General features: G+C 47.1%; 1 protein-coding gene across 7 annotated transcripts in view; it reads left to right on the top strand.

Annotated features, from left to right (window-relative positions):
• The window catches only part of LOC144173916 (DNA damage-regulated autophagy modulator protein 1-like), a 66,417-nt gene that overhangs the window by 19,611 nt on the left and 24,731 nt on the right, over positions 1–22,075 (top strand). Inside the window, exon 1 of one of the 7 annotated variants that reach the window (XM_077702241.1) lies at positions 1,405–1,551. The exons of 5 other annotated variants lie outside the window; for them this stretch is intronic. In XM_077702241.1, the coding sequence (XP_077558367.1) occupies positions 1,432–1,551 (120 nt within the window). In that variant the 5' untranslated portion in view covers positions 1,405–1,431. Of the gene's footprint in view, positions 1–1,404; positions 1,552–10,760; positions 11,046–22,075 lie in introns of those variants that run through there. One more of the 7 variants, XM_077702240.1, reaches the window with a different exon arrangement.

Here is a 22,075-nt window from a genome sequence, read left to right as displayed (position 1 = left end):
TAAACCACATAGAAACGCTTATGTTATGGGGGCTGCACGGAAGTTCCGGCCGGTAACGTTATCCCACTTTCTCCCCGGAAAAGAGACCCTCGTCCCAGCGCACTCTTGAATCTTGTGCGGTGGTCGGGCATTTCAACAAAATTACAGCTCGCTTTGCGGTTGAAGGCAAACAAACATGCTGATGGACAGAGAAGACAACCTAAAAAAAAGCGAAAAATGTATCATCTTTCCCAAAGAAAGGCGAGAGAAGCGCGAAAGCTAAAAGTGCGCCCCACCTTCGCGGAAAGTGCATCCCGTCGATCAAACCTTCAAACCTTCAAAGGTCCAAATCGCAAACGAATAACGAACCCATGCGACGATCTTTCACACACTAAGTAACGCATCTACGATCGATATACATGTATAATGATAGGTGGCCTATGAGATAAAGGTAGACTGTTGTAGTCCTTCTTCATGAACAATGAGTGTATTTTGTTATGTAGAACCGTTCCTTTTCGTGATTTTTACGTAGCCGTTCTGACCCAATGAAAGCACGGTTGCACGCACGCGCCGTGTGTCCAGGAATCCTGTCAGAGCTTTTCGGTCGACGAACCGGTCTACATGGAAATGCATTAGTTTTTTGACAAAACGCCATGGGTCACACCAAGAAAGCTTTCGCTCAAAAAATAACAATAACGGCGTTATCGTGTTACTGCAATTAGTAGCGATAGTATCACATTTAATAAGGAACAGGGTGACCCGTGTTCCAAGTAGGGCGAATGAAAGTTTAGGAGCGGGGGTGAGGATCAATACAGCCAAGACAATGTAATCTGCTACCGACAGAGTTCGCCATGGGCACCGTGAATTTGGTCTTTTTTACCGATGGTTAATTAAATTAAAGCAATTTATAATGCTCTCATTTAATTTATGTAAGTTAACATTTTCTGGAAAATTTAACTCGTCCACTATGATAGTGCGCAAGAGCTGCAAGCCCTTACAAATGAATTTTTCATGCCCAGTGCCCGCAATACGCTTTAGTGGCTCGACGCAACGCGATAAGCGGCGAGGAAACTCATTTAATGGAGAAGACAATTCGAGAGCTGACATTTCTTTATCTCCGCATTGAAAAAAAGAACAAACGAACAATTTTCGGGACGAAATGAAAAGACAATAGCAGATATGTATGTGGCAAGGTTCACAATAAGGTACTATAACTCCATAACAGCAATCTCCCGTTCGTTCCGTTGGTCACGTTGGAGTGACGCAAGCGCTTGCTCACTCCTCTGCTAATGTCGACACGAATCCCTTAAAACATCGCCAGAGTCCAGACAACTAGAGAAGGAAGTTGGACGTACCATCGGTGAGAGGAGGTGAAAAAGGAAGAAGAGAAGGAGCTACTTTTACGGCGGTTGGCAATGACGTAAGGATAGACCAGGCGCGATGGACCGGTGAATGTCTGCAGATAAGTATCGTGTACGCGGCAGCCCGTGCACCACACGTGACTCGTCGGCCGCTGCTTCGCTTCCTCATTTTACACACACCGGCTCGGCTCGTAGCATGTCGGACGCGACGGTAAGTTGCGAGTTTCACTTCTCACGCGCTTGGCCGCTTGCCCCGTGCGCCTCGGCACTATAGGCGTAATGTCATCGCAACGCCGCCACGAAAGCAGGCTTGAAGTTTCTCCACATTATTCCAGGCTTAATCTCTTAGGGAGCAACAAAAATTATGTTTACTTTATTTGTAAAATTACATTTGTATCTTTGTTGTCTTAGCATAAGGGAGATCAAAAATAGGATTATTCGCATTTACACTGTCGTGTCAACGCGCTTAGGCAAAGGAAGAGCAACGACGTTTTTAAGGCGAAAGCCTTAAGTGGCCCTTGCGCGAAAAACCGTACTCGTTGTAGTTTCAGTTGTAGTCCTACTCCGGATACGCGGAATCGAACCCGCGTAGCCGAAGTAGGAGCCCAGTGCGTGACCACCGCGCTATCTCTACACGTTGCCAGCGGTGGAGCCAAAGTTAGACCAGTGCGTGCGGCGTGACAAGTGAACATGATGGCACGTAAATAGAACAAGTGCATCCCAGCCACGCTGAACTCTTCTTATGGAGCTGCGCGGTGTGCCGCTAGACTACCTGTTGAAGTACTTCGCGCCAAAGGACGAAGAAACGAAAGCGAAGAAACGCAAATGCGGTGTAGCCGCGATGAAGTTAATAAGTACCGTCAGGCGTTCACTTTCAAGGCACGTCAGTAGGCTTAAGTACCCGAGAGGAGTTTCGGGTTCTGGAGGAATGAGAAGGGGAGGGAGATTTGGTGGTGGCCTCAGTCCAGGCAGCCTCCAGGGCCCACAGAAGCCTGCACCTGGGAGTTCAGGTTCCCCTGATTCCCGAGCAGGTAGCTGGTCAGCGCATGCTCCCACTGCTCCAAGGTGTGTGAGGGGGGGGGGGGGGGGGAGGATGCTTACGCTCTCCAACACATGGTGAATAGCTGGTGTTCAGTTCGTTGCAAGTACGGTAGTTGCAGTGGTAACTCGTAGATGTGATGTAGAATCGTCATGTTGTAGTACGTACGTCTGTGTTTGAATTCGGAGCCGTATTCTTGAGCCCTGTACGTTGAGTGATGCATAAGGGAGGTGAGAGGGGGGGGGGGGGGATGGGGCGTTCCTGACGAATATGTTGTAAGAGGTCCAGACGCCCGCGTGCATTTTCTGTAACTGGGTTGCTGGCGGAAGAGATTGGACTGTTTTTTTTTTGTTGCTTTTGTCTACTCGCCGAACTATAGTGAGTGTTCAAGCCATTGGCGTCGAATTATGTGACAATGTGTTGTGCTTTTGGTAATTCATAACAAATGTTTACAGCGCGGAACAGGCGAGGTCTAAGAGAAGAACGTAACACCACGATCCAGTCGAAAGTCAGTGCTCGCTCAGTTCCGTACTTCACATCTATCTCGCCTGTACAGGGTTGTAATGTTTATACATTCTCTTTCATTGCTCTGGGAGAAATTGCTTTTATACCCCTGTCACACCGAACACTTTCAATCGCGATTAAAGTGAATCGCGATCGAGTTTTCGAGCGCGCTCGACGCACTGCCGCTGCTACACGGCACGTTTCAATCACGATCGAGAAGTTGCCCCGGTTACACTCATGTACGCCAGATGGCGCTAACAATGTACTTGCAGAACAAGGTGGAACAAGGAAATCAAGGAAGCTATAACACAAAGGCAGCAAGCATCGAGAGAGCACAGGGAAGCCAAGCGAGTGGGAATTCAAGCAGAGGAAATAACTTTCAAGTGGAATTGGTACCGCCTAAAGAAGCTAGAAATACAAAAACTTGAACAGCAAAAACTTAGATGGGTCTCGAATATACGGGCACAGGATAAAGGCGCGCCGAGAAAGTTTTGGAACCATGTAAAGGAACTAAAAAAAAAAGGCCGAAGAAGTACAACGTCATGTAATAAACGGTGAAGGCCAGGTACTAAAAGGGGAAGAGGCGGTATTTCACATACGCTCAATGATACAAGAGAATTTCAGAAGAACGGAGGGAGGACTACAGCGTTTAGAGAGTGGGGCAACTGAGGTGCGTACATTTAGAGAGCTAAAGTTGGATAATCTAAACTGGAAAAAAGCCGAAGAAAATGTTCCAGCTAATACGGCAACAGGGATGGATGAAATTACTATACGGCTGGTCAACCTACTGGGCCCAAAAAGCAAGGCACAACTGAATCGAGCAATCGAAAAAGTGATAAAAAGTAAGCAAGTACCGGACAATTGTCGTAAGAGCAGGATGAAGATGATCTATAATGGTAAAGGAGACAGGGCTGATGCCGATTCGTACAGGCCTATTACAGTTACCTCAGTGGCATACAGGCTGGGAATGCAAGCCATAAAAGCGAAACTAGGGGAATGGCATACTAGGAGAACTACAAAATGAATTCAGACGGGACAGATGCTTAGAGGACAATTTATTTGTCCTAACCCAATGCATAGAAGTGTCAATGGCTCAGAAGCGACCATTAGGGATAGCATTCCTCGATATAAAGGGAGCCTACGACAACGTAGATAGAAAACTTCTATGGAGCATACTTGAGCGGGAGTGCTTAGGCCAGGACTTTATACATGTCTGTCGCATGGAATTTACAATGAGAGCGAGGTGCAGATTACCTGGGAGGACCAAAAGTGCACGGAACTGGTAGTAACAAATAGAGGTTTAAAGCAGGGTTGTCCTCTGTCGCCATTGCTGTTCATGCCGTACATGGCTAGACTAGAAAGAAAGCTTGAAGGCAGTAAAATAGGTTTCAATCTATGTTATAGCGGCAAAGAACAGGAAGTGGAACAACATATCCCGGGACTGATATATGCAGATTACATATTACTACTGCAGATAGCAAACAGTGTCTGCAACAGCTCACAGATATCTGCGCGGAAGAACCCACTGAATTGGGTTAGAATTTAGCACAGCAAATCGGGAGTTCTGGTTTTTTATGACGACACCCGTAACGAATCTGTATTCGTTCAATAAGCAGCAATACCGTGGGTAACGGAATACAAATATCTGGACATATGGTTACACGAAGGTCAGGCGTATCTAAAAACTCATGAGGAGCACTTAAGAATGTAACAGAGTGTTGAGCTGGGCAAGTTGGTATGGCGTCATTCTGGGCAACAGCGCGAAAAAAGACGAGGACGATGGGAACGGGCAGGACGAGCGCTGACTCACAGTCACAACTAGTTTATTCACGCGATCCGTGCGGAAAATAAACGTTTACAACCGAAGAGAGAGAGAGAAAAAAAAACATTCAGATCCAACACACTCCATCGTACCCCCTCCCCCACATTGTCAGCACTCAACACTTTAACATGAAACTCATGAAGAATAAACAGAGGGCCACACCGGGCTTGATAACTGGGATGCAAAACATCGGAACATCAAGAATAACGGCACGTGCTAGCCAAGTACGCATATTCTTTGTCACACAGCGCAATCGACGTTTGGCTTACACAATTAGCTCCCAATTTCCTGTTGTGAAACTCTTCAATAATTTCCCGGCCTGTCTGCCCGGCGTGTCTGGAAAGAACGGTTGTTTTTTTAGCAAAGGATAGCAGACGCATGCGCGGCAGTGGTCTGCTATCCGGGAGTAGGTGGTCGCTTTTAGCGACCTTCTATGCTCGCCTAGGCGAGTGTTGACACATCGGCCACTCTGACCTACGTAGCCCTTGCCACAAGACAGAGGAAGCCGATGAACTATACCCGTCTTGCACGGAAAAAACCTTGGTCTGTGTTTCACACCACAGCTACCCTCTGCGCGATTGCCCTCTGTGCGGCTGTGCACGTGAGCACATATCTTGGTAAGCTTATGTGGCGCAGAAAAAACCACACCAACACCATAGCGCTGCGCTACATATTTTAGCCCATGGGACAGCCTATGTGCGTATGGAACAACAGCAAACCGTTCAGGCTTCACTGCAGGGCCCAGAGCGTCGACCAAGCCAGAGGCCTGGAGGCGCTTAACCAGTTTTTCACATGCGCGTGAAAGTACATGATGTGGGAAACCTGCGCATTGTAGCCGGCGAACTTGTTGTTGAAAGCTTTCTGGAATGCTGTGTGGGCCCAGCTTCGTTAGAACAGCTTTGAGTGATGAAAAAGCTATACCTTGCTTGATTACCTTCGAGTGACTAGAGGCGTAAGGGAGCAGGGGTTTCTTAGCATGTGGCTGATAGCACCAGCCCACATGGGACGGCAGGAAGGTCAGGCTCAAGTCAAGAAACTGAAGCACCTCTTCTTGCAGAAATTCAACCGTAAATTGAAGCCCAAGGCCACACTCACGAAAAAGGGCAAGGAGAGAGCGTGCTGAATTTGCGTAGTCCGCTGTTTTAAACAGTACCAGAAAATCGTCAACGTAGCGGAGCACGTGAACAACCTTTCCTTCTAGGCTGGCGGCAAGTTTTCTGTCCACTCTACTTAAGAAAATTTTACTCAACACTGGGGCAACTCTGGACCATATATGCAAACCCCTTTCTTTTGATTAAATAGTGCTCCTTCATAGCCAACAACTGTCGACTTGAGGTAGGAGCACAGCAGTTCCAGAAATTACGGAATAGGTATGCCGCAGGAGTTCCTGAAGGCCAGTTCATCATTGCTTTCAAGGATGCATAATCTAACACTTTCCATCAGTTCATCGTGCGGCAAAGAGTAGCAAAGGTCAGCTACATAAACACTGATGGCGTGGCAGGGTCCCGGATTGTCCGCCTGAAGGAGTACCGGCGCCTCTGAATTCATAATACGGAAGGGATGTTGCACCTTCAAAGAGTTCAAATGCGTTTGGAGAAATCCCCAGACCACATACTGACATGTATTTCGTTGTGTAACAATTGCTCGGAATGGCAGACCCCTCTTGGGAGTTTTGACAGTAAAAAAGATGTCCAGACAAGACTTTTCGGCCTTCTTAACCTCGGTTGCATTGCTTTCAAGGTTAAGGTCAATAAGCAGGGAAACAGCATTCTGCCTAAACGTCTTGGTCTTAACAGAGACTTGTGCAAAGTTAATTTGGATCGCTTCGAGAGCCTTCTCGTTAAACTGACCCTCCGTAATTGTCACAAACATACCCTCCTTATCAGCTTCCATCAACCTCAACCCCTGGCTCACCAAAGCCAAACGTCGATTGCGCTGTGTGACAAAGATTATGCGTACTTGGCTGGCACGTGCCGTTATTCTGGATGTTCCGATGTTTTGTATCCCAGTTATCAGCCCGGTGTGGTCCTCTGTTGTGAGTCAGCGCTCGTCCTGTTCGTTTCCTTCATCCACGTCTTTGTTCGCGCTGTTGCCCAGAATTTAAGAAAAAAAGGCAAAAGAAACACCTCTATCATGAAGCACATAGCACTGTGGGGATATAACAGATATGAAGTAGTGAGGAGAATCTGGAAGGGAGTAATGGTACCAACACTCACCTTTTCAAACGCAGTAGTGTGTGTCAAATCAGAGATTCAATCAGGGCTAGAAGTAAATCAGAGGGCGGTCGGTCGATTGGCATTAGGAGCACACAGTAAAACAAGAAATGCGGCAGTGCAGGGAGACATGGGATGGGCATCCTTCGAAGTGAGAGAAGCACCGAGCAAAATATGTTTTGAAGAACGACTTAGAAATATTGATGAGCAGAGATGGGGGGCCAAAGTGTTACGGTATCTTTACATGAAAAGCGTGGACACACAATGGAGGAAAAGAACCAGAAGGCTCAGGACAAAGTATGTGAAACCTGGAAGTGCAGGGGAAACGACCAAGGCAATAAAAAATGAAGGGAAAGAATCAGAGACAACGACCTTGAAAAAGAGGATGGACGCGAAGAAGGCCTTTAGATATCTACAGGATCGGGAAGCAGGAAATCACAAAGGAAAAATTCTTCGATAATACCGAAGGGAGTGCATTGCTTTTTGAAGCCCGGGTGGGTTTCTTGCGGACAAAAACGCTTATCCGCGAGCCGGTACAGGAAGAACTTTGCGCAGGCTGCGGAAAGGAGCCAGAAACCATGCGACATATTGTAGCGGAGTGCAAAAGTACCCGTCCAGTCCTCAGTGAGGGAGCCATCCAGCTTCCGGAGGCCCTTGGCTTTAAGGTTAGCGGAAAAGTAAATTGGGCAGCAGTAGAGGTTAGTAAAAGAAGGTTAGAATGTTGGTGGGAAAAGAGAAGAGAACAATCTGGGAAGAGATGCGAACAAAGAAGTCAGACTAGCACAAAAATTTCGTAAAAGTATTTTCTTTTTATTTGTGTATTATTTTTAATTTATTTTGTTTGTATTTTTGGCGAGGTGATTGTACAGTGGCGTTGCGACTAAGGCCGCTGTGCAACGCCACCCCGTACAAAGGGGAAGCCGCTAAGCATCATCATCATCATCATCATCATCATCGTCGGCCGGCGTCTGGTAACTTCGCATGGTCGTAGGTATACGTAACTATGTAAATGTTACCACACGCTTATTTGGGTCAAGTTATTTGACACAATTTGTGAAGTTAGTCGAAGCTGTCACCTTCTGTGCCATTACTGAGGACGAGAGTATCGCCGCTTTCGTTCGATCGCGCTTGAGAAACCAGGATTTAGTTCGAGCGGGATCGACCTCGATCGCGATTGAAGCTGCCGTGTAGCAGCGCCCAATTCGGATTGAGCTCGATCCGGATCGACTCAATCGCGATTGAAAGTACCCGCGTGACAGGGGCATTATACTGTTAACGGCTGCTGGCCTTTCGCTTGCATTTTTTAACTTCATCTTGCCCTAGTCTGTAGGGTTATGTGCTTGGTTTGTACCACCTTTGCAACAGCCCTTCTGGTTCACTGTACGGGCACATAAAAAGATAAATATCAGTGCAGGAAAAGTAGAAAGTTCACTACGTAGGAAGCTAGCAGGATATTTGTCGAACGCAACCAGATACGAATGGCGTTTTGCCGATGATGTATGCTTTGTTAAAATATAGTAGTATTTTCTCCCATCCTTATAATAAAAATAGTGATAATCGCTCTCGTGTTCTGCAGGCCAGGGGACCCATGACAATCAAGCTGTGGGAAACTTACCCTGGCATTCTGAATCCTCCCTCCACTCGAGCCTCCAGCGGAGGAGATCCTTGAAATCCATTTCCCCACGCATAAGCTTCACAGAATCCTCCACTCAGACGAGTGGAGTGAGCAAATGGAGTGGAGGAGGGACTCAGAATACGGTCCACAGTTAACCGCGTACTGAAATAGAAACGCAGGAGATTTCATTTTTAGTCCCCTTCTGCAGTCAATCACATCACCCAAATGGAGCAGGAGGAGGCGATGTTGAACCTTAACTGCATCGTTCAAAGAGTTTAAGCGCCCTACAGCGGAAGACTGGCGCTAGGACGATATCCTGTAGTTCTTTTGCAGTTGAATCCGATTCGCATGCGATTCACAGTTTGTAGTACTTCTGTGAACGGATGGATCAGACTCACGATAAACGGTTTCCATTATGGCTTTTGTGTGGTCCATAGTTTTGTGCGGTGATGAGCTGTGCAAATGTACTAGGTCTCAACGTATCCGATTAGGTGTCATCTTAAATTGTGAGGATTCGATGGTCTGGATGTGTGTAGTTGATGTATTCTACTATATTATAGATTATGCTGTCGACGGTTCCACGTAGGTTTAGAAATAAGCAGCGTGACTTGTGATACGAACGATTTCTTAGCGGATCCCCCAAATTTGTTGCTTAATTGTTTTAGAAGTGGTATTGCGGCTTCAGTTTTCTGAACTTGTTAAAGTTGTGCTGTGATGTTTTCTTTATCATCGAGAGCATTGAAGGACAGAAAAATCAGTTCCCGATTCTATTTGATGCATCATGCGTAAGACTTTGACGATGAAATAAAATTCTGAAATAAAATAACCTGAAGCTGTTAATGATACGCTTAACTACACTGAGAGAAAAAAAAAGTTAAAACAGAAAACAAGCAACTTTTACCTTCACCTTACAATTATAACTTCGCAGAAAGAAAATTTGCTGAAAAAAATCTATTTTTCGAACAACGTGCTCCCAACGCCAAAAACGGACAAGAAAAATGTCCTTCGTACCGAAAGGGTAAGACTGATCTTACAGGATGGGAAACTATATCACTCGCAGTTCGACTGTCTTTTCGCGCGGATATTTCGGCGCAAGTTTCTTTTTGCTAGAGCCGGTGCTGCCGTTGGGGCGCAAATCCTTTTGTAGCGCTACGCAAAAAACAAGGAAATATTTTCCTAGCGAGAAATCGTCAGACTTGCCGGTTCCAAGCACGTAGGGTAGTGTGTTACATACTTTTTTGTCCTCAACGTTCTTGAAATGCGCGCTGAGCTAGAACTTCAATTTTCAACCCGGATTCCTAGTATCGGTTCCATAAAGCCGAAATCACCGCCAGGGGCCTCCTTGTGGCGTAGTATATTGGCATGCGGGTTTTCAAAGATCGTAGAGTTTTATTAAGGGTTCTGGAAGCGTTGTAGAAGCGCGAAATACTTCATACATACTTAAGACTAATGTAATCTGCAACGCAGCGCGCAGTGTAATAGAATGGATTGATTAGTTTCTTGGGATTACTTGGGCACAGCGGTTGTCCTACTCTTCAGTGACTGACGGCCACTTCTGCATACTGTGCTCCTCTTTCTTGGCGGTCTTTTGTCTTGTTTGTTTGCTTCAGTAGCCGCCCGCCCTCACTGATACGCATCGCTGGGTACTGATCTAAAACGTAGCAAAGTAATCCGAGGACAGCACTTGTTTGTTTTATTGGGCGTTAAGCTCGGGCTTATACCTCGAGCAGAGCTTCCGCTTGTTCCAAGTGACCCGCAATGGACTGTGGAGTTTGCGACACGTGAAGAAAGGATTGGAATGCGCCTGTATGCTTTCAACCATTCCTGAACTTTTTTGTGTTACGTTTTGAGAAAAATAGGGTTTGTTGTGGTTTTAACTCAAGTTACAGATCTTGGGTATCTTGAACTTGCGTTATTTCTGCTCCGCGTACCCCAAGGCCCGTTTTGAAAGATTCATGCCGCGCTCGCTTAATAAGCAGTGCTTCGCCATTGTGCCTTGCCTTAACAATGGTCGCTCAGTTTAGCAACACATTCCAACACAATCTCTAGCGCTTAATCACACCCGAGGAGATTTTTAGCTTTTTTAACCCGCACATGTCTGCGAGCTCCAACAGCACGAAGCAAGCGTCCCACCACTTGTTCCCAGCGCTGAAAGCGGAGCCCGCCAAACGGAAGTCATTTGATCCATGTTGGAGTGGTAGTCTGGATAGTGTGTGCGTTTTCTTTTTATTATGCTTTGAGAATGCTGTCAAGCCATCCTATCCTACCCTGGCATTTTGAGTGTAGCTGTAGAGGGCTGCTGCATGCCATTCGGTCTCAGCACCGCCGGCGTGCAGCGCCTGAGCTGTGTTGCTCAACGAAGGAGAGGTTCGTTTGTACAAATTTCCGGCGTAAAATTAGTTGGTGCCGAGGTATTGTTCGACGTAGCCGTTCGCCCGTGCATAGAAAAACTTTTTGTTGCCTTACAGTCGACAAGCAGGGTCCTGCGGATTTTAGCATCGTCACACATTTGGTGAGCTAACAAGTTTATTTAATTTTTCGGTGTCGGTGATGTGACTACGCTCGAGCTACGTGGCTGTAAGGGTCGGTTGAACCGAGCGCATAAGCATACGCTCTGCATGCAAAGTTGTGCTTCTACCGCTTAAAGATGTCGACAAACACCGCAGTTGGAGTTTACGGTATGTTGAAGGTCGCCAGGTGGTTTAATTTGTACGCGTTTTCGCGTTATGTATTCGACCTTCGAGATATTGTCGCCTGCATAAACGTGATAACAGATCGCGGTTTGCTGTTAAATGATTTAAACCCAGAAAATGGGCATAATACAATTTTTCAACGTTGCAGAGAAAAAACTATTCGTTCAGAATTTGCGTTTCGTGTAATTACCTTAAGGAACTGTATTTGTATTTATGTAAATATTGTTGCCTGACCCCCACCCTTACGTTATGCCTCCGGGCGCTTAAGGGTGTAATAAACGAAATTAGATGGAATGAAATTCAGGGAAGACACAAAGGTCCCCTGCAAATAGCAGAAATGAAACACGTCGAGAATAAGATAAGGCTCACATAACAGTGACGCATAGACTATTCCTGTGAAGCAAAAATAACCCTTTTTTATCTAACATTAAAGCTTTCTCAACTACGTTTTCGTCCATGTACTGCACTATTCTTTCTGCAACTATCTCCGGGCAGCCAGAGGAAGCCGACGAAGCGTCTAACCTGTGCGTAAAAACTCAGCCCGCAAAAGTATCACCAGGAACATCGGAAGAAAACCGAAGGTCACGCCTAACAAAGGCGCTATTTGCGCACCGCCTCTGGCGACACAAAAAGTCATCTGCGCAGCGTACAGACGCACTCCTTCGCATATAGATTTTTTCTTCTTAAGCCTTGTAGGAAAGAGAGACACGAAAAACAGAATGAAGTGGGCGGCGCTTGCCCCATTGGACGCCTTCATTTTCCTCAACGCGGCCGAAGTCCAGTCAGCGGGACAAACATCGCCACTTCGCGTGCTTTAGGAGCTAGAGTCGTAGAAAGTTTCCGCGTCTCGAAAAATCACTCCCACGACGTCCGGTCGTCGATGCAACCTCCATCATCGTTCGCATTTCTTATTTTCCCCTCCACAACAGCCTGAGGCTAGATGCCTGCCGGCGCCACCTTCGATCTTGCAAATAAACAGAAGCAAGCTGACATTACCTTAAGCAGTGTCTTTGCCTGACGCTGGAGCACTACACATGCGGCATTTCTCAGCTGCAATGAATTAACCACAAGACATGCCAAACCTCGTCTTGAAGCAGGAAATGCACCCTTGAAATGGGAACCTCACGACGACGTCGATGCATTGTGCCCGTCCGCGACGTTTCTTCGATCAAATCCGCACCCGTGACCTAATAGCCCACCACCGCTACTCGGTAATGGGGCTATTAGTACCACACATGCAATACGGCCGCCCAACAACTGCTTTCCTCCTGGTATTTCTTGCTTCTGTTTCCCTAGCCACCGACGTCGGGATGTAATCTGTGTTTAATCGAGCAGAAACTGCTACATGCAATCCAGATTTATTTCTTTCCTCGTTCTTACCCGATATATATTTTTTGAACAACGGTCCACGTTACTACAGCTTTTGTTCTACGTTTTTGGGTCAAGGAAATCTAGCTGACGACGGAAAAGCCTTATCAGCGCCGTCTCGGCACCGACGATTATTATCGAAAGCAAATGTCGGGAACGAAGACGAAAGTGTCCCTGCCTCGTATTTCTTATTACTTACTAGGTTAGCTTTTTTTCTGTGTGAGAGGATAACCAGCGAGCGATGTATGGTGTGATAAAACGCTACCTTTTTTTCTGCAGGAGGTTAGCATCACACGAACGGAGTCGGGAACAGTCGTAATTCAAGCCAGTTTTAAGAAAATGGCGTGTCATTTTGAGATGTGCGCTTCCAACGCATACTTAGAGGAGGTGCTCACAGAAAATATATAAGCACAGGTTGCGTGGCTCTAGTTAGTCAGCGTACTTTTTATTTGAGAAGGCATCAGGAATCAGCAAATCGTCTGTGTTAGGCACATTAAGCTGTGCTTGATGCCCCCTCGATGGATGACCCCGTAATTTATCACCTCTAGGACTGTTCATGACAGGCCTTGGAAAAGGCGGCCACGCAGCTTTGTAACTTCCAATTAGTTATGTTACGTTCATTTCAATCTTTTGAAAATGCAAGACAGGTGTCACACCAACTCCGCAACTATTTTTAGGACTACGACAACGAGCTTTTTCTACCCGCAAAATTTAAAATTACTATTAACAAAGACAAAGAAAATACGCTCTCCGCTAAAAAAAGGCGACAATCTGCACTGTCAACATCGACAAGAACTCTAACTTTGAGCTTTACGAATTCAGCTTAGACCAAATTTTCTTTTTGTTTAATACATGGCAGACACACGTAATTTATACTGTCAAACAGCCCCGCTCAGCAGAAGGTGTACACCTAACAATCAATATTACGTCTTATTCAAAGTCCCAAAATGTTCACTTCTCGAAAGCTTGCAGACACACGACGGCAGTGCCTGGAACTCCCTATTCATTTGGAATAGTGGCTTCTAGTTATTCATGAAACATACTTGGAAACCGTTCGATTTATGCAATGGTAGCAGCTTAACTGGCCATGCATGCCTTGATTGACACTCGGGCACAAAGCCCCGCTTGGCCGATCCATATCGACTGCATGATTAATTTGCGACACGACGCTCATTTTACACGCGCACAGATCTCAAGCTCCGATCTCCCAAACCTGTCGCATGTGTTGATTTGGCAATTATTCTTTTTTGTCTGCTTTCTGAAACACTTACCTTATCAAAAACGAGTCCATATCTTCACTTTTTTTCAATAAAAGAAATAAAATTGTATATTTAACAATAATATTTTTTCAGAACTGTTAATATTTTTACTCCTGAAAGTCCTCCAAAACTAAAACGCGTCTATTGGGGCACTGAAATGAACCATACTGTTTAAGATAGAGTAACTTCCGTTGCATTCACTAATTAGAAACGCCCTCACCAGATAGAAAGCACTTGAGTTAAATGAAATAATAACTTCGTAAGATGTACAACTCTCGCCTTCTGCTGACGTGGGTGGCAGTAGGCCTAACAGGAGCAGCGGTATTTACAAGTCGCTCAAAGTGCCACAGATCCGGGTTATCCATTGTTCTCTTCTTGTGATTGCGAGATAATTCCGCTAAGTGTCGTTAGCGGGGGAGGGTCGGCATTGTTCTGAACCTCGAACCTCATTAAACGCAGCCGTATATAGCTTTTGCAACATAAACACTTCAAGGACAAACACCGCGCTTATATCACGGTTATCGGTGCAGCACAAATATTCGCACTAAAATTTCAATCAAATAATTCAGTTCAATCCGCTAACGCTGTACAATGTTCGTTCAGAAATAACGTCCCGGTGATTTTCCCGCATACACAAGGGCATCCTTCCCGTGTTACAATACAACTTTATATTCGCAAGGTTCCTCATCTAGCCTTTTTTCGGGTAATGAATGCATTTCACGCTCATGATGTAAACTATTTCATGATAGAAAGTTGGCTTGTTGAGTTTACGAGACACCGGGCAAACGAAAACAGCCCCAGCCATGAAACTGGCACTTACATAAGAAGCGTTGCGTAGTTTGACGGCGCACAGTCACCTTTGCAATTAATTTCAACAGCCCCCTCATCTGCCCGCAGTCATAACCAGCCAACGAAAACAGACAAAATTCCTCTTGGCCCGACCAGACGTAATAAATAAAATATACACTAATTGTTAACTTAATCCTATGGCAACAGCCGCACGAGCGGTCATCGTTTTCAAGAACGGACCCTCACGAGCTTGCCGTGCGAGCGTGCCACTAAACAGCGCGCTCACAATGGCCTCACAGTAGTTCATACCTTTGACGTATACAATAGACTGCCGTTAAGATGTACTCGAAGGAACTGTGAAAATTTGTTGGTGTAATTAGAAATTCCTCTTAATCGGAGGTTTTTTGTATTATGGACGTTAGAAGAGAGCAAGAGAGCAAGATCCTTTGCTAACTGCGACCAATTTATCCCCGCAAACTTCTTGATCTCATCTGCCCATCTAACTTTCTGCCGCCCCCTGCAACGCTTGCCTTCTCTAGGGATCCACTCTGTTACCCTTAATGAACCGCAGTTGTCATAATACGGGTTCGAGGTTAGGCGAAGGCGATACCGGCAGGTATTTGTGAGCGGTACGTTCAGACGCAATCGATGGAGCAAAGTCTCTAGCCGACGTGGAAGTCGCTCCGGTAACCTCAGTGCCAAAGTTGGATCGACATGATGCAGGAATGGGTGCTGGTTTTCCGGGAGAGACCAGAAGGTGCTTCTTTCCCTGAAAACAAGCTCCTTTGCTCATCTCGAGGCATCATGCTTCGTGAAGAAAATGTTCCTCACGTTCCGCAGTCGTAATCCTCTCTTGGCAGCCTCGTCTGCTTTTTCATTGCCTATGATGCCGGAGTGGGCAGGGATCCACTGCAGTATCACGTGGTGCCCGGCGACGCAGACTAGATGATTTAGGTAGGAGACATCACGGGATATATGTTCGTGAATGCGGAAGCAGCTGGAACGTCGAAGAGTTTGCAGCGCTGTCTTCGAATCTGTGAAGATTACCCACTGTGCTGGCTGCTGGCGGAGAATGTAGCGAAGTGCTTGTTTGATGACATGAAGCTCAGCAGGTGTAGATGACGTCGGGTGCTCAAGACGGTATGAGAGTGTTTGGCCGGTTGATGAAATGAAGAGCCCGGAAGAACTGCAGTCAGGCATAGATGAGCCATCAGTAAAAATGTGGTTCATATGAGAGTATTGGCTGCTTATATGGGCAAGTGTTAATTTAAGGAGGCATATATGGGGCACAACGTTTTTTGAGCTGAGTCCAGGTATGTTTAATTTTATGCATAGGGGTGATAGAGTCCAAGGCGGGAAATCAGAGGGCAATAGTTGTCGTCGTTGGGTAGGTACAGAGATGTTTATAGTATTTATAGTTTCTGCGAAGCTCGAAATTTTGTTGCATTTTACAATACCTGCCAAGATTTTGGATTTGCCTGCAGCGTATGCCTCAAGTATATTCGAAATGTTGCTTGCATTCTAAGAATATCTGAAGGCAAGCAACCAGCCTCTGCGACAGTGCCAACACAAGATGAGCCCTTAGGAAGGTCGAGACAGGTACGCAGACAGTTATTCATAGCCGCATTGAGCTGCTTTTTACATGTGGGCGACAGCCGTTGCAGAACAGGCAGGCTGTAGCGCACCAAGCTGTCTACATATGCTTTGCTGAGCAACACCATGGATCTACAGTCGCTGCCCCATCGACTTCCGGCAAGGTACCCAATAACTTGTGCCACCGCAGAGATACGAGTACGTAATCGCTTGACTTCCGGCGTCCAGGATAGGTTACGATCCATGATCATCCCAAGGTATTTTTGGGTTCGTACGTATTGCATACAACGACCGCCAAGGATTAGAGGGTATTGGCTCATCCGCTTGCGGGTGAACGCCATGGCAACGCTTTTCTCGGAAGAAAAGTGGAGACCCTTGGACGCAAGTTACGCAGACACATTGCTCAAAGCTCTCTGTAGTCGCTATTCCGTTGTACGACGTGACTTTGCCGCACACCAAATGCAGATGCAATCCGCATAAAGTGTGACCTTGGTGCCGGGAGGGAGCACACGCTTTAGGTGGATAAGCGTAACGTCCATTTATTCTTAATTTCTACTAATATGTCCTTAACACGCGTTGGTTCCCTGACCCACTCCGCTCTCTTCTTGTCCCTTAATGTTATACCTATCATCTTCCGCTCCATTGCTCGCTGAGTCGTTCTCAATTTAAGTTGAACCCTCTTAGTGAGCCCCCACGTTTCTGCCCAGTAGGTTTGTACTGGTAAGATACAGCTGTCATATACTTTCTTCTTCAGGGACAATGGTAGGCTGCCATTCATTATCTGAGAATGTCTGCCGTATGCGCTCCACCTATCCTAATTATCTATGCCTCATGGTTGGGATCCGGGGTCACAACTTGGCCTAACTAGATATATTTGCTTACCACTTCCACTGCCTCGCCACCTATCTCAAACCGTTGTGCTGTTCCGAGGTTATTGATCATTACTTTAGTTTTCTGCATATTCATTTTCAGGCCCACGGTTCTACTCTGTTTGTGCAGTGCGGAAAGCATGCTTTGCAATTTGTCCCCCGAGTTACTTAGCAAGGAAACGTCATCAGCAGATCTGAGGTTACTAAGGTATTCTCCATTAACCTTTACTCCCAGCTGTTCCCAATCCAATGTTCTAAATACTTATTGAAAACATGCTGTGAATAACATTGGAGAGATGGTGTCTCCTTGTCTGACGCCCTTCCTTATAGGTATTTTACTGCTCTCCTTATGGAGGAGGATGGTAGCTGTGCACCCATTGTAGATATCCTCTAGTATTCTTACATAATGCTCATCTACACCCTGGTTCCGTAATGTATGAATAACTGCTGAGGTTTCGACGGTGTCAAATGCTTTCTTATAATCTATGAAGGCTATATATACGCGTTCAGTATACTCAGCGCACTTCTCTATCACCTGTATGATCGTGTGAATATGGTTCATTATTGAATAGTCGTTACGGAACCCTGCTTGTTCTTTAGGTTGACTGAAATCTAAGGTTGCAGAAATTCTGTTAGCGATTACCTTGGTAAGTACATTGTAGACGACTGACAGTAAGCTGATCGGCCTGTAATTTTTCAAGTCCTTCATGTCACCTTTCTTATGGATTAGGATGATGCTCGCGTCCTTCCAAGATTCCGGTGCACTTGCGGTCATTAGGCATTGCGTATACAGATTTGCCAGTTTTTCAAGTACAATTTCTCCGCCATCCTTCAAGAGGTCTGCTGTTATCTGATCCTCACCAGGTGCTTTGTCCCCTTTCATTTCGTTCAAACTTCTTCGGTCGTTACTGGTGAAATGTCTATGTCCTGTGAACTACTTTCTCGTTCGGCATTATCCTGGATGTCCCAGCTACTTTACAGATCCCTATAGGTGATACTCAATGAAAAGTTTAGCGGGTGATTTGTTCGCTTGGCAACACTGAAAACCGCCATTTCGGTGGCCACCGTGCCAACGCATGCGCTTCGCGCCCGCATCTCGAAGAAAAAAAAAACACCAGCGTACATCGTGCGCTACTTTTCAGCCCGATTATCGGTAGTGGCGTCAGAAGATATAATATTAATCGCGCTCACATTAAGTGGTGGCGGTCTACCTACCCTCGATCACTTCGAATCCACGGAGGATGAGGCCGCGGCTGCGAACGGCGCGTAGAAGCAGCATAAGTCCGACGCCGCCGCGGATGTCCACGCAAGTGCACCCGCACCGTATCCACGACTTTGTCTGGTATAAGAGCCCTCTAATACGGGGTTGAGCACAAAAACCGAATAATTTCATTGGAGAAATTGTTCACGCGTACACCGACTTCGCGCTGGCTTTCTCGTGCGCTAAATGTATCACACTCTGAAAAAAAAATTCACGTTTGACGTTAGAGCGCGGCGGCTGGCAATCAGCTGATCTGCGGCGGCTACTTCATACGCGTCTGGCGATAGGCAGATCGTACTGTGCTGCACTCAGCAGTACTTGGCGTCGAGGTATTCCTTTGCGTTCAGTGAACAACAGTTTGCTAATGATGCAGTAGTTTCTGCTGTCAAGCGGACCACTTCGCTCACGTTGCTATCTTTGTGCCACGACCGACTCGCACTCGCTCGTAGGTGTGCGCGGAGGCTGGGGTTGAAATAAGGTTGTCACACTCATGAGCGGAATCATTACTTTTCGCGTAACCAATGCTATCGCGGTACAACTGACTATAGAATCACTCGCACAGGCCTTGCACGGAAACACTAGGTCACGTCACGGCCCGCGGCCTGCCTGGCCGCCATTAAGGCATGTAGGAGAAGAGGGGCGCTTGATCTGGGGGCCATGCGCACAACGTCGCCTTGGCAACAGAAACTTGGCCACAGATATGGCGGTGCACTGCATGGTTGCCTGCATGCATTCCACGCAATTGAATACCGACTATAGAGCTCCTCTGGCTCCTCGACTACTGTAACTATTTTATCCCTATTCGTGATGACATTGCCTCGCTCTTTAAGGGCATACATCTGATTTTTTCCCGGCCAAAGGCGCCTCTTCACTGCTTTCAGGCTACCTCCGTTCTTTACAGAGTATTCGATCCTCTCCATATTATACTTCCGTATGTCAGCTGCCTTACGCTTATTGATTAGCTTCGAAGGCTCTGCTGGTTCTATTCTGTCAGCTGGGGTGGAGATTGTCATGGTTTGCCGTTTCCTAATTAGATCTTTCGTCACCTGGGAAGGTTTACCAGTATCCTGTCTGGCCATCGTGCCCCCGACTTCTGCACACTCCGTGATAATGCGTGTAAGGTTGTCGCTGGCTTCCTGTGTCGTAGGCTCTGCTTCCTCGGTAAGAGCTGAATATCGGTTCTGCAGCGCGATCCTGAATTCTTCTACTTTACGTCTTACTTTACGTCTTACGTCTTACGTCTCATTAATCGGCTTCTTGAGTGCTAGCTTGTTGCGTTCCCTCCTCAAATCTAGCCTAATTCGAGATCTTACCATGCAGTGGTCACTGCACCTTGCCCTTCCGAGCACTTCCACATCCTTCACGACGTTAGGGTTATCGCACAATATGGGATCTATTTCAATTTTATGCTCCCCATTCGGGCTCCTCCGCGTCCACTTCCGGCTCTCCCGCTTGCAGAAGAAGGTATTCATGACGCGTAAGTTATTCCGTTCTGCAAGCTCAACTAGTAGGTCCCCCCTGCTATTTCTACAGCCCAGACCATAGTTCCCAATTGCCTTGTCTCCAGCCTGATTCTTGCCTACTTTAGCATGGAAGTCCCCCATAACTACGGTATACTGTGTTTTTGCTTTAGCCATTGCCGATTCCACAACTTCATAGAAGCGTTCCACTGCCTGGTTGTCGTGGCTGGATGTGGGGGCATAGCCCTGTACCACCTTGAGCTTGTACCTCTTATTGGGCCTAATTACAAGAGCTGCTGCCCTTTCGTTAATGCTATGGTGTTCTTCTATGTTGCCAGCTGTGATTTTATTGAGTAGAAATCTCACTCCCAGTTCTCTTCTGTCCACTAGACCACGTTAACATAGGACGTGTCCATTTTTCAGCGCCGTAGGCGCTTCAACTTTCCTCTTAGCCTCACTAAGCCCTATGACATCTCTTTTAATGCCCTTTAGTTCCTTGAACAACACCTCTAGACTCACTTCGCTACATAGGGTTCGCGTGTTAAGCGCTGCCAGGTTCAGATTCCATTGGCGGCCTGTCCGGCTACAGGGATTCTTAGAGCCCTCTGCTGCGTCACAGGTCTAGCCGCCGCCGTGCTCAATTGCTTCGCAGCCACTGGAGACTGAGGGCCGGGGGTTAATTGGCGTATTCATGGGAAGTTGGGGCCGTTACTACACCAGGGTGGCCAATCCTGCTCTGGTGAGGGAGTACGTTGCCGGCAATGGTTCCCGGGGTCAGGCCGCACCCCAAGCCGCATTCTGCAATTCCATCAATACGCAGATTTTTTAAAATGTGTTGGGAATTGTCCGGCACCGGGATTCGAGCCACGGTCCTTCTGCACGCGAGGCGGATGTTCTACCTCTACGCCACCGCCGCACCGCTGCCTGCACATATATATCTTTAAATTAGCTTCTCGGTGTTTTCCTTGCTGTGATTTTATATATGTGATGGCAATCGCAGCAATTACACAACAATACAATGTTACTACACTCGCGGTGCGAAACTGTATTGGCTTAAAATGGGTGACGATTACGATGCTCCCTAACGCGAAATTTGTGCGCATGGCGAACTGCAGTCTTTCTCGGTCATGGCGCATAGCTGCTGCGTCTCAGGAAGTGATCGCGTGATCAGCGAACGCACAGCGTCGCGCACTTCTCTGCAGTTATCTCGTGCGTGTCGCCTCCGCCGGCGAGCATGTCGTTGAAAATCGTGTTTGAACCTCCCCCGCAAATGTTACACGGGTCGGATGAGTCACGCAAGGAGGAGCATGTCTCACTGCTTCCCGCTCACACTTTCGCCAAGTGTCGCCGCCGACGAGCGTCTCGTGAGGGATCAGCATACTCCCCCCCCCCCCCCCCTCGCACTTTTGCCACACTCTCCTCCACCGTTTTCTTTTTGTCTTCGCTCGCTCGGTTACGACGCCGTCGCTGCCACCAAACCACAGTAGCGGCCGCCAAAGTGCTGCGCACTTAAACCCTTCTCTATGTATAAAGTCGGAAGTTTAGAGGCGCGAAAGTTTAAGCAAACTTGTTCTGACGCGCCCAAATTTACGCTATAATTTGAGAGGCTACCTGGTGGCTTCTCGATTTATAGCGCTGTGCGAAGAGCCTGATAGCTGTGCAGGCGAAACACCTTGCCGAATATGCTTGTATGGCGCTGTATAAGGCCTATCCATATATAAGGCGCTGTATAAAGCCTAATATGCTTGTATAAGGCCTATCCAGCGACACGGCAGCGATACCACCCTCTGGCTCGGATCAGCGATTCGCCCCCGACAAAAAAAAAAAAAAAAAAAAAAAAAAGCGCCGTGCCCGGCGGCGCACTGTCGGTCTGCGGCCGAGATTGTGATCGTCGCGGCTCCCAACCACTCTCGCCACGGCTGAACCTCACCCACAAGGACGTCCGCGGGCCCGGTTACTCCGCGTTTTCTGCGCTTTTTTCGCGTAATAATTGCCGGAGCCTCTCTGCACTGACGCCGCTTACGTCGAGCTCACGTCAAAGGAACGTCACCACCTTCTAGCTTGGTCCGGCGAGCAAGGGAGCATTTCCTCAGCCCATGACCTTACTTGGAACCTCGGAATACTAACGCGCCGTAGTGCTTCCTGCTCAGTGAGCTGGCTGAGCACAAAAGACAATTCATTAGTGTCCACGTAAGTTAAGGCACTGAACAGCTTTATGGGACAGTCGGCGGAAACTCCACCGTTTCTACT

Source organism: Haemaphysalis longicornis, unplaced genomic scaffold (assembly GCF_048455015.1).
Source record: "Haemaphysalis longicornis isolate Haplotype H1 unplaced genomic scaffold, Haemaphysalis longicornis Haplotype H1 scaffold_3, whole genome shotgun sequence".
NCBI lineage: Eukaryota > Metazoa > Arthropoda > Arachnida > Ixodida > Ixodidae > Haemaphysalis > Haemaphysalis longicornis.
This window is presented reverse-complemented; position numbering and strand designations above follow the sequence as displayed.